This window comes from Alosa pseudoharengus, unplaced genomic scaffold (genome assembly GCF_046254945.1).
Source record: "Alosa pseudoharengus isolate Yale_2024_CS ecotype anadromous, Long Island Sound unplaced genomic scaffold, YU_APseudo_1.1 YU_APseudo_1.1_scf_6, whole genome shotgun sequence".
Lineage (NCBI taxonomy): Eukaryota > Metazoa > Chordata > Actinopteri > Clupeiformes > Clupeidae > Alosa > Alosa pseudoharengus.
Window position 1 is genome coordinate 36,925,167 of NW_027468848.1, and position 12,186 is coordinate 36,937,352.

The 12,186-nt window shown below is 42.3% G+C and overlaps 1 protein-coding gene across 1 annotated transcript in view; it reads left to right on the forward strand.

The window, feature by feature from the left end:
• LOC143106274 (GDNF family receptor alpha-2-like) overlaps positions 1-12,186 on the forward strand; it is a 93,982-nt gene that overhangs the window by 54,355 nt on the left and 27,441 nt on the right. The window contains exon 4 of the mRNA XM_076270515.1: positions 2,705-3,089. Coding sequence (XP_076126630.1) covers positions 2,705-3,089 — 385 coding nt within the window. The remainder of the gene's footprint in view (positions 1-2,704; positions 3,090-12,186) is intronic.

The window sequence follows — 12,186 nt, forward strand, 5'->3', positions numbered from 1 at the left end:
TTAGTGACTAGTTGTTGAAGCCCCTCTAGTGAGAGTGGTTGTGTGTGTGTGTGTGTGTGTGTGTGTGCAGGGGCGTCATGCAAAGCAAAATTCAGAGGGGGCACAATCAGGCAAATTTTTTCGGGGGGGGGGGGGGGGGGGGGGGTTCCTGTTAGAGGGGGGCCGGTGATTTCGCCCCCAGTATGCTGCTAAACATACCATTTCAATGCAGTTTAGGAGGGACAGAAATACCTTAACAGAGCAAGCAGCAACCATCCTCTATCTGAGGACTAAGCTAAAGTATCTATTTTGTAAGTTAATGTAAAACACATAGGTTGGTGAAAGAACTGTATGCTCAATTTCAGCTCATTAAAGCATGTTTAGACACACACATTTACACTTAGGCCTAGGCTACACATGATTTTAAAAACAGTATTATTGCAGTTGTTATTTGATTGATATGTGACCTAAGAACAATCTTACATTAAAAAAGTTGCTGAGGTCTGACTTTGTGGTGCTCAGAAATTAAATTATTGTAATCTTAATTCATGTGAAGAAGGACTTTGAAAGAAGTTTGACAGGTTTCAGTGCTGAGTAAGGTTAACCCTAAATATTTGAATATTTTACTAGTAATATATTTTTCATGACCATTATGGCAAGCAATAGGCTACCACGAGCAAGTGACCTGATAATAACCTAAGTTATGAGCACGAGAGAGACTATTATACTTTCTTGCCCACTACATCACGGTCATAGCGATCCTATATAAAACAACTTTAAACCTCCTTTTGAACGGGTAGCCTATCCCTTTTCATTACATGGATTAGCAGCCAGATACGTGAAGAGAACAAGTGGAGAAACATCCAACGCAATTCCTTGGTAGGCCTAATGTTATTAGGTTGGATTTTGTAGTCACTGCAAATCTAACACCCTCGTTTATGAAACTGGAAACAATTGAACCAGGAGACTTTGCCAAATATTTGTAATATTTGTAAGAGTAGCCTATAGGCTACGTTATACTGACACCATGTAGGCTAACGTTAACGTAGCCTAATGCTCTGAATTCGCGGCCAACATCAAATCCATAGTTCTAACTAGGCTATTTGATCATCAAGTCAAAATGTCCTGGTCAACTACAAATAATTCCACTACTTTTTATTGCTTAGCTAGACTACTTACCACTTCAACACCATTGACTGTATCTGTTTAAACTGTAACTGTAACAGTTCAACTGTTCAAACTGTAGCCTAAAGTTAACTAAAACATTGCGAGCTGAATGCACGTGTGAGTTGTTACGGGAACATACACAGAGACCAATTTTAGGAAAAGGGCTGTTGACTGGTCTTCAGCTATTTTGCTACGGTTTATTACACATCTAGAAGAATACATTTGAGTCGTTATAGGCTCTGGCTTATTATGGAGCATAATAGGAACAAAGTTATGTTAAAAAAAAATATCAAGGACGAAAAATCCGAGGGGGCACGTGCCCCCTTAACTTCAATGGGCATGACGTCACTGTGTATGTGTGTGTGTGTGGACATCCATCTGCTCTGGACCATACCATTCACACATGTGCAGGTACCTGTAGTGCTGAAACATGAAAAGTAGGCCTACTGCAGCTTTTTAAATGTCTTCAAATGCTTGCGAAAACATGCGTGTGTTTTGAAAGACTGATTTGATATTGAACCTCACCATGTTTTGATAAAGTTAGCATATAAAGAGAAAGTGTGTGTGTTACATAGTATTTAATGAACATAATGTGGTTTTGAGCAGAGAATTAACTATGGGCAATTATGTTTAGAGTTTGGAAAAAGTGCTTTAGCTATAGGTACTAAAACTGTAATAGGGATGTTGGGTCATTTATGTTGGTTTGCGCTGCACTCTCACAAGGAGCCTGGTCAGCACACTACCATGAGCCGTCCTGAGCCGTCCAAGTGAAAGCTCAAACATCCAAAGGGGGGTTTATTCATTTATACCAGTGTGAAAGCATGGCCAACTTTCAAGGCCCACTGTGCCTGCTGCCTTTTAGATAGAAGCTTGTCATCAAGGGAATTTTCCATTTGTCGTCTCACACACAAGGAAAACAACATATCATCCACTCAGTCTCTGGACAATTTAAATGTGTTATATCATTGCCATTGAAGTAAATTTTTATTCCAGTTTATTTTTTAATGTCTTAATGTGCAGTGGAAAATGAAATATCTCTATTGGATACAGCGTGTATTGTGTGAAAGACTGTAATGTACTTTAAATGCAACGTTTTCAAGGGCATTCATTTAGTTCTCCATGGCAGTCTGAAGCCTTTAAGATTGGATGCTTTATATAGCCAAACCTCTTCTTCAGCAATCACTTAATGACATAATAGTGCATTGTGGAGAGTCTTATGTAAAATCGTATCGTTTGCCATGATTTAACATGACACCTTAACACCTGTTATTTGATATCTATAGTTAGTTTAGTAAGTTTAGGTGAAGTATCTCATATTAGTGAGTTAAGATATAGTTGTTTGGTAGTTAATCTCTAAATGTCTGTCATGCCTTTTAACTTCAGGTAAAGTGTAAATGCCTATTCACCTTGGCATCAGAAGTGTACGTCTTACCAAAAAGTACTTGGCACACTGCTTTGTATTAATTTAAGAAGCCTTTAATGAAGTGGGCATATGCTTTTCCACTACAATTCTTTATCAGAGCATAACAATAAAAATTTCCTTTCCTCCTTGCCGTAGGGATGCACTCCTCCACCCTGCGGGCCACCACCCACTGCCTGGACTCCACCCGGCCCTGCAACCCCTGCCTGGACGCCACCAAGGCCTGCAACCTGAACGACACGTGCAAGCGCCAGCGCTCAGCCTACATCGCCACGTGCAACAAGTCCCCGGCGCCCGCTCCCGCCGACACCTGCAACCGCAAGCGCTGCCACAAGGCCCTGCGGCAGTTCTTCGACCGCGTGCAGACCGAGCACAGCTACGGCCTGCTCTTCTGCTCGTGCCGGGACAGCGCCTGCGCTGAGCGCCGCCGCCAGACCATCGTGCCGTCGTGCTCTTTCGAGGAGAAGGCAAAGCCCAACTGCCTGGAGCTGCGCAGGAATTGCCGCCTCGACCCTCTCTGCAGGTCGGTACTCCTATCGCCGCTTTTCTAACGTGCTTGTATGAGGGGGTGTGTGCGTATATACCTGTGTGTGTGTTTTTGAGTGGGTGTACAGTATATGTGGGTTCTTGTATGTTTTTGAGTGAGATTTGGTATGTACAGGTGTGTGAGAGTGGTTGTGTGTATGTGTGTGGGTGGCCAAGCTTACTTGTGTGTGTGTGTGTGTGTGTGTGTGTGTGTGTGTGTGTGTGTGTGTGTGTTTGTCTGTGTGCATCTTTGACTAGGCAAAGGTGTGTCTGTGTTTGTCCACTGCGGCCTCTCCCAGAAGAAGAAACCTTTCTGGGAGCAGTTCCAAGCCATTTCTCCCAAATTGTTGCACACAAAAACCTGTATTGTTACTTTATTCAAAATAAAGTATATGTTGCCCCAGGCTTCTAAGTTCAAATTCCCTGTTCTTGCACAAGAACTCTCTTATTGTGGTGTCTAGTGGAGCGTCTCAGGTCTGTGTGGAGTTCTGTAGGATTTTTTCTGCATACCCTGCCTTCGAGAAAAGTCCAAGAAAACAGCCAATATAGCAAACAAAGCTTTTTCATGGAAGTGAATACGTTTATGGCAAAGAAAGAGACGGAGTGCATGGGGTGGATGGATTTGTGTGGGTGTGCTCAGTTAAAATGACTGTGGTGTGGGTGGCTGCCTTGGTTCTTCCTGGGCTTATCTATTCATTCATAGCACATTCATGCATAGCACACTGAAGTACAATTGGAACATGGAACATCTTATTTCATCTAAACCTACACACTGTAGACTTGGTTTAAAAAGAGAGAACGTCATCATAATCTCTTGCATATATTTTTGATAATTTTTCTCCTTTTTTTTCTTTTTCTGTGAAGCGATCTTGGGTGTCCTGAAAGGCGTTTTAAATAAAATGTATTTATTATTATTATCTATTGAACAGTATAGAATAGTAGCAGTTCTACCTGAAACCCTCATGTTTTTTCTCCACAAAGGTTCTTGGGCGGGGACTGAGATACATCTACAGTAGTTCTAGCCAAGCCACTGCTAATCAGCATCTGTGAAGATCTATGTATTGAAGCTGCAAACCAGCTAGCTACAATACCTATCAAATGTTACTTTCTCCAGTTTTATTCTCCAGTGTTCCTTAACTTTTATCTAGGCAGTATACAGGCATGGGGGAAAAGAAGAAGAAAGTTGGTAATTAAAAAAGTAGAAAATGAGACAGAGAGCAGGAATTAGAATGGGAGTGGAAACTGGCTGCTTAATTGAGGGGGCTGTGTTCAATTATCCTGAACGGAACATTAGTAGATCACTTTCACTGTGTTTTTAGACCAATTTAACAGGCCACTGTTTAATTAACATGGCTAGATTCTGACATGGAGCCCACCAACGCACAAGCTCACAGTGCTCTCTTGGCAGTTTGGTCAGGGATCCTATAGCAGACGGGTAAATCAGAGAAGCGTAATTATGGTATCTATGCTAACCCTAAAGTAGCACACATGTACTCTTGCCTGTACATCCCTGTGGCTCTGAAACGGCAGGAACTCAAACTAGCACTTCTACTTTTTGGTCTTTGTAATAACAGTGAATGGTAGCTCGACTTTCACAAGCTGAATTGAAGACTGAAATTCGGCCTTGTTTGCCTAATTTAGTGCATACAATTAAATGTACACAGTTAAAATGAATATACTGCACTGTCAAAATGACAACAATCACAAACATAAACACATAATAGTTGTGTTTGTTATGACAGAAATAAATGAAAAAGCCACCGTGACTATAAGATTAGCCTAACAGTCCTTTGGGAATTTCAGTTAAATGGAAGAGCACATGTTCTCTATACAACGTACCCATGGGACAATTATGTGAATTTTCCTTCAAATGCTTTCTGTATAGAAATTCTGCCTAAAGTGAACTATCTCACCTCACCAATTAGTGAATCAAGGAGGAAGACATGAGAAAAATAAATGCAAGGAAGAATATATATATATATATAAGCAAATGCTGAGTGGGAGTCACACATTCTATTGACAAATGCCCTTAGATACTGTAGCATAAACTATTCATATTGTGCCTTGTGCCTGATGCATTGTGAAATAAAATAGGTATATCTGTCCATAAACTGCTATTATAGACATAATGATTGCTTCCCTTAAACTTTTTTCCTTTCCTCTGGACCTGTGCATGTATGTAGATATGGTGAAAGCTAAGCAATAGCATTAACATTTACATGTCTAAGGAAGAGCATATGGGCTTTTAACATCACATTGGCTAATGATAGAACCAGCACCCAGTTTTACTTGGATTGTGTAAAACTTTGTTTGTTTGTTGATTAAAAAGAGGTACAAGCCACCATATTAGAGGGGTAATAGTAACTGTATACTCACCTTACAAAAAGAGTCATCAGGTTGAGTTACATTTGTAGTTGCTTAACCAGGATTAATGCAGTGCCAGGACCTTTCTGACAGAAAGAAACCTATTTGCTCATGGGTGTAGAGACATCTCAGATTTACCCAGCATTCCATTGTGTGGCAGCGACTTGGTGGCGAGGCAACCACCTGTACATGTTATGGAAAGGAGGTATCCATTTTGGTCATTGTTTTACACTGGGGGCTTACCGTATTACGAGGGATTTACATGTTCAAACAGCTCCGTGCCTCACTAGCAGATTCCCACGCGCTTGCATGAGATGAGGGGAAAGAAAAAAGAAATCCCTGCAATTTATTAAACGTATTACAGCACGTATATGCAGTATAGGTGTATATATGGGCCCTGTTCAGTGGGTGGGTGGAGCAACCCTCACCCTGTACCCCGTCATCATCATTATCTCCATCACAACGCCACCTTCGCCGCCCTGCCCGAAGACGGATGGGATTTTGGATACCAGTTATTTAGTGGAACGTTGCGCAGCGATCTCTCGCCTCCAAGCGTTCGCACCTGACGGGGGCCTGACGAGTAATGACTCAATTCCTCCACTGACATCCATTCCAGGAAATAATCCTCATGCAGTTCTGCCTGACCCACTTTGCAATGAAAATACCCTTAACGATAAGATCTCCGTCATTCAGCAGCACGCGTTGCAGTCGTAAAAAAAAAAGCCATCGTCTCTGCGCGGTGATTCATGATTGACTCGATAATGAGAGGGGGCTGTGTCGCAGCCTGGTGGATTTGGAGCTGTGGAGAGGCTCGCTGTGGGTGACCTCTGGGTCCTTCTCTGGCTCCACCCTTCCCTTACTACTTATTTGGGAGATTTTTCAGTGGCCAAAGGGAATCTCATTATGTGCAGGCTTGTCCTCCTTCATCTATTGTTTTTTTTTTTTTGGAGGGGTTCAATAATCCAGCGTCTTTTGAAGAGCAGCAGAGGTTTCTAATCAGATAAAAAAAGAGAACAGTGAATGAGCTCAAACTGGCTGAGGATTGGCTTAATTTCCGTAGGAGTAGTTTGCATGTAAAAAGAAGGACGTTGAGAACAAATAAATGTATGAAATACACACACATACAAACATAGACACACAGACAACACACACATACTCTGCCACACTCACAACTTGAGATGTTTTTTAACATGATGTTTTTTTTTTTTCTGTGTCCAGATAGGAACAACACATTCGTTTTAAGAGTGCTGTAGAAATGAGATGATTGTGTATGTGGGGGCATTTTCACTGGATACAATGAGACGAGGATTTAGGACCTTTTTCTGCTTGGTGGGCTACAGGATTTAGATAATACCCTGGTACAGTAATTACACCATACGCATCTTGGCAGATATCAAAGCAAAGTTGCTCATAAAGAGTGGCTTTCACTATATCCGCCCGTATTAGTTGGCTAACCTTGATTCCCTGCTTTCAGGATCGTCCTCAAGAGGGAAATTGTGCAGGCCTTTCTCTGGCCCTTGGGAAAAAATGAGGGGCAGTTACAATGTTGTTTCAAGCTTCTGTGGACAAGCCTTTACAAACCCTTCAGTGGAATCATCAGGGGAGGCTAAACCCCCCTACTTAAAGGGCTTCTGTTGTAAACAGCTCGTTGATTTATTACCAGTCTCATTGAGAAAGGAGATGCACACAGAGAGCCTTTCAAGCTTTACCCCCAGACGTGTGCGTGTGTGTGTGTGTGTGTGTGTGTGTGTGTGTGTGTGTGTGTGTGTGTGTGTGTGTGTAAAGAGAGAGAGAGAGAGAGAGAGAGAGAGAGAGAGAGTTAGAGACAGAGCTATGTATAGAAAGACTATGCATGTAAAGACCATGTGAGACTGTATGAAAACAGTATGCCTAGTGTGTGTGAGGAGATGAGCGAGGGGATTGGAACCATGAAGATAGACAAAGATATCAAGAGAGGAAACTAGTACAAAAGTGCTGAGAGAGCTATGCATTAGTGTGTGTGTGTGTGTGTGTGTGTGTGTGTGTGTGTGTGTGTGTGTGTGTGAGTAAGAGTGAGAGAGAGAGAGAAAAAAAAGAAAGAGAGAATAGATGCGTGGTAGGTGTTAGGTAAAGGAGGATTTATCGATTCTCGAAATGCTAGAGAGGTGTGCTGGCGTCAGGCAGAGAGGCTCTATATTCCCCAGGTCTACCTGCGTCACACACACACACACACACACACACACACACACACACACACACACACACACACACTTAATCCTTCCCTGACCATGTCGGTTCTGTCACCCTGTTGTGCTGCTTCCCACTAGTATAAGAAAATCCAGGCCTTACCTAACCTAACATGTCTCCCAGTTCTTGGCACAGACCTTGGTTATCTCACCTAAACTACTGTAACGCCTTCTTAAAGGAGAATTCCGGTGTGATTTTGACCTAAAGTGTTTTGAAACATGATACCGAGTGTGAACGTATGTCTCATAGCCCATCCTGGCTTGTCCCCTGCACTCCGAAATCTGGCGCTAGTTAGCCGATGCTACCAACAAGGCGGTCAATGGTGGTGCCTCGGCATCGGCATAGCCATGCAAATAAATCACTGTTTTACACCATTTACGAGGCTCAATGTATCTCCACACTTCATTGGTAGACTTCCGAGGGCCCTGACATTTAAAACGAGACATTGAGAACTTTGAAAAAGTACTGGTAGTTTACTTACAAGACGATTTATACAGACAGTATCTTCACGAAGTTTAGCGTTTGCAGCCATCTTGAATTTAGCCACGATAAGTCGAGCGACGAGTAAGAATGAACAGGTATGATAAGGGATCAGATTCCAAAAATAATTCTGTGGAAATGCATGGATTACAGTTTCTTCCAGTAGCAGCAACTGGAATCCATGCATTTCCACGGAATTATTTTTGGAAAAAATGCAAGTCACTAATGCTTGCCTATCAAGTGAATGCTCCCATTGAAATGCCCTCACTAAGGCTTATGCTACCCCACAGCCACTGTGCTGTGTTCCTCCACATCATCCGGTACTGCCATCCCTACATACTCGGCAATCCAGACTATTTTCATTTCTTGTTCCCCATTGGTGGAACGACCTACCAAGTGCTACTAGAGCAGGAGCAACCCTCTCTGTCTTCAAGAGCAGGTAGAGATGAAACTCCTTCGAGAGTACCTCCTCTTCGAACACATCTAAAAACCCAACACATTTACCGTACACTTTCTTTCTTCCCTCCTTTCCACCTCAGTCTTCTACCACTCCTTTCTTTGGTAGTATTCTACCACTTTTTTCTTCGACTACACTTAAAACTAATACTTAAACTTCGCCACTCTCATCCTCTGGTATTGTAGTAGTATTTACAGTATTGTAGTTGTGTTTATTATAGTATTTATCAAAGTAGTATTTATTTTGTGTTACCTAAGGGCTCTGTTAGAGCCTCTGCCAAATGAATAAATGCCCTACATGTAAATGTAACCATCTCTGGGTAATTCATTTGGAGGTCACAATGACAGACAGCTCTAATCTCTCTCTCTCTTTCTCTCTCTCTCTCTCTCTTTCTCTCTCTCTCTCTCTCTCTCTCTCTCTCTTATGAAGAGCAATGCTGGTATTTGTTTGATTCCGGTGAGAGCGCACAGGAGTGCACAGAGGCAAATTTTTTTTTGGTGTCATTAGAAGACATCCCATGTTGAGCTCTCGCGGTAGATTTACAACGAACAGCAGAATACATGCACTCCTGATTTGTTTGCTTGGGGACTGAGATTTTCTGCCTTTGCCTTTCTAACACACACACACACACACACACACACACACACACACACACACACACACTCACACACATTGATCGCCCGTGTGAGATCAATCAAATGTTTCCCCGACTTTGATTTGTCTCTTCCTCGCTTCTTTTCCCATCCTTCTGTCACTCGGTCTGTCTGTCTCTGTGACTGCTGTTTGGCCTGGAGGTGTGCTGGCCCCTCAGTCTCTCGCTCTCTAAGATGTGGCAGTGAGGGGTCCCTCTATGCCTGTAATGCCCTCACCCTCTTCTAGGCTCACATCCATGCCAGCGAGTGATTGACAGGCCGTCACTATAGATGGGAGGCTCTGTAGAGGATGGGACTGAAGCGATGTGAGGAGTGATCTCTGGGTTTCTGGGTGGGAGTGATTCAGAAATAACAACACAGCCAGCCTGGAGTTAGGAACTAGCAGTTGACAGAATAAAGCATTTTGCAATGGCATGTGATGGCATGATGCAATGTATTTTTAATAGTATTTCCTCCCGTGGTAGACTGATGTTAAGATATCAAAATAAGCACCATGCTCTGACAATCCTCAAACAAGACATTGTTTTTGTCAGGACTGTGGAGTGTGACACCATAAGCCTTCATTTCAGCAAATTGCCTCATGCCTGTTTTGTGGATCCATGCAGGAATCTAGGGGTGGATCTTTGGTCTTGAAACTGTTCCAGTAACAGTGTTGGCATGCTTAGTAAACATGTAAACAAGTAAAAAATTTGTCTACACTTAAATCCTCATGTGTGAGCTACAGTAAAGGTCTCCCGAATGTGCTTTTATGAAAGAAACCATGCATTGAATTAGCCCTCTGTGGCACCTAAAGCTGATTATCTTGGCACTACTAGGCATCACTGCATGGAGAGCCTCTGTAATCCTAGGATGGATACTATGCCAACTCAAGACATTTAAAATCTTACATAAAACTTGGTGGTTGGCACATGGCATGTTTTTTTCTTCTTTCTCCCTTTTACCTCATGTTTTTTCTTTCTCTTGCAGAGTATTTTCACTTAATCCTAAACAAAAGGAATAAGTTGTTTGATTTCAGAATGAGCAAAGAAAAGTGTTAGCAATTCTGCTGCTGGGATCTGTCTTTTATGCTTGAGAGCCAGTAGTTGATACCCAGAGCTCTCGGCTGTAGGCTAGGCTACAAGTTATCACAGCAATCCTTCAAACTTTATTACAAGGACTGCCAGAGGCAAGAAATCTTCACAGTCCCACACGTCTACATGTTTTTTTTCCCCCACACAGTTGGTGTTGTTAAACACAAAGGAAATTAAACTACTGTTGACTGTACTTCTGTACTGCTCAATTAATTAGCCTTTTTTTTCTCCTCGGTTGTGTTGTCTTTTAGAGAAATGTATGCCCAACAGGGGTAGGTCTACTAGATTCACTCTGTATTTCATTGGAAATGTGAGTAAGAATTGGATGAATTGAGGAACCTCATACTTATTCTCTTTGATGATCCAATAGCCCTCCTTGCGTATAATGAATTAAAAATTAGGGTGTAGAAAATCTGGATTACGGAAGCATTGATACTGTAACGATTTGATAGCGAACCACACAGTTGTCCAATCAAAAGGTTTAATCACCGAGAACGAGAGCAGGGATACAGACCAAGACCAAGACCAAGACACAGAACACAATGCAAACAGGGCAGGTCAAGCACGCACACACACTACACATACAGGGGAGGACGCAGCCTCCCACACAAAAAGGATCACACACGAGGGAGAACTAAAAGGGAAACATGTTACAATAAAGACGCTAACATTACACACAAAACTAAGGAGAATAACAACATAAACCCCCCAAATGTTCGCTCTCGTATCCCAGGATCCCCTGCGCGGGAGAACGCGAACACTGTCTTTTTGCGCCGACGCTACAATACATTGCAACAGCACATACAGTAGCTACATTACACTGTCAGCTGTTACCGTGCTTTACCACCTGTAGGTTAGTGGTAACCTACATTCACCCAAAAATTTACCCTAAATGAGAAATAACTGGAATCAAGTACAGTTGCAGTCCTGATTTATAAACGGTAAGGTTAATAGCCAGTAGGTGTGAGTTTCCGTAACAGTGCCCTACATATTAGCATAGCATGCATGTAAACAGATTTTTCATTGTCTGAGAGAGGGCATGTCTTTATGAACCACTGTGCAGGTTAATTACCAGTTTGCCACAGCCTCCCATTTTGTCTTCCTCCCGTTCCATTAGCATTAACTTTTTGAACTTCCTCAGCTGTCAGCTGAGTTTTCACTGAAGGCGTTGTTTATGCAGATGCAACACTGCACACAGCCTACCACACTCTCTTATGTCTCTGCTAATCTCCTGTTAAGCCCTGAGATGGCATTAGAGGTTTTCAGGTCGTATGTGATCAATAATTAATCTTCAATGAGAAGCAACTGGAACAAACACACAAAGGACGTGGTGTCTTGCCACAGACTGCCAAATGACTAAGTCTACTTTTGAGGCCAGCCAATTTCAGAAAAAAAAGAAAACTTGTTGAAATATACACATTTTGAGTTCTAAAGCTTTGCGATTGCATTTTTTATTTTCATATATGTATTTGCTTATCTTTTTTTGTTTGCCAGTAAAAGCAAACACACTAGCTTGCCTGAGGGCTTGCCATATGCTTGAACGCTAGCATCTCAATAAACAATTGATGGAACAACCATGTGCTTGTGCACGCATTGTGGTTTTGTATATTGTATTGTCAAGCAAGTCACCTAGGAGCGAACAGGCCAGAACTTCTTAAAGCGCTATAGCTTTGATGTGCCAGTTTGGCTGACTTAGCCTCTGGCTAACCCCGGTTTAGCCTCAGGCCAATAGTGTGCTTCACCATAGATGATGATCAGTGGTCATTCTGTTGGATATGCAGTGAGTCCATTATTTATATCTGTGTCTGCTTAGATGAGAGTTTAGTCACAAATTAAGGACTATGT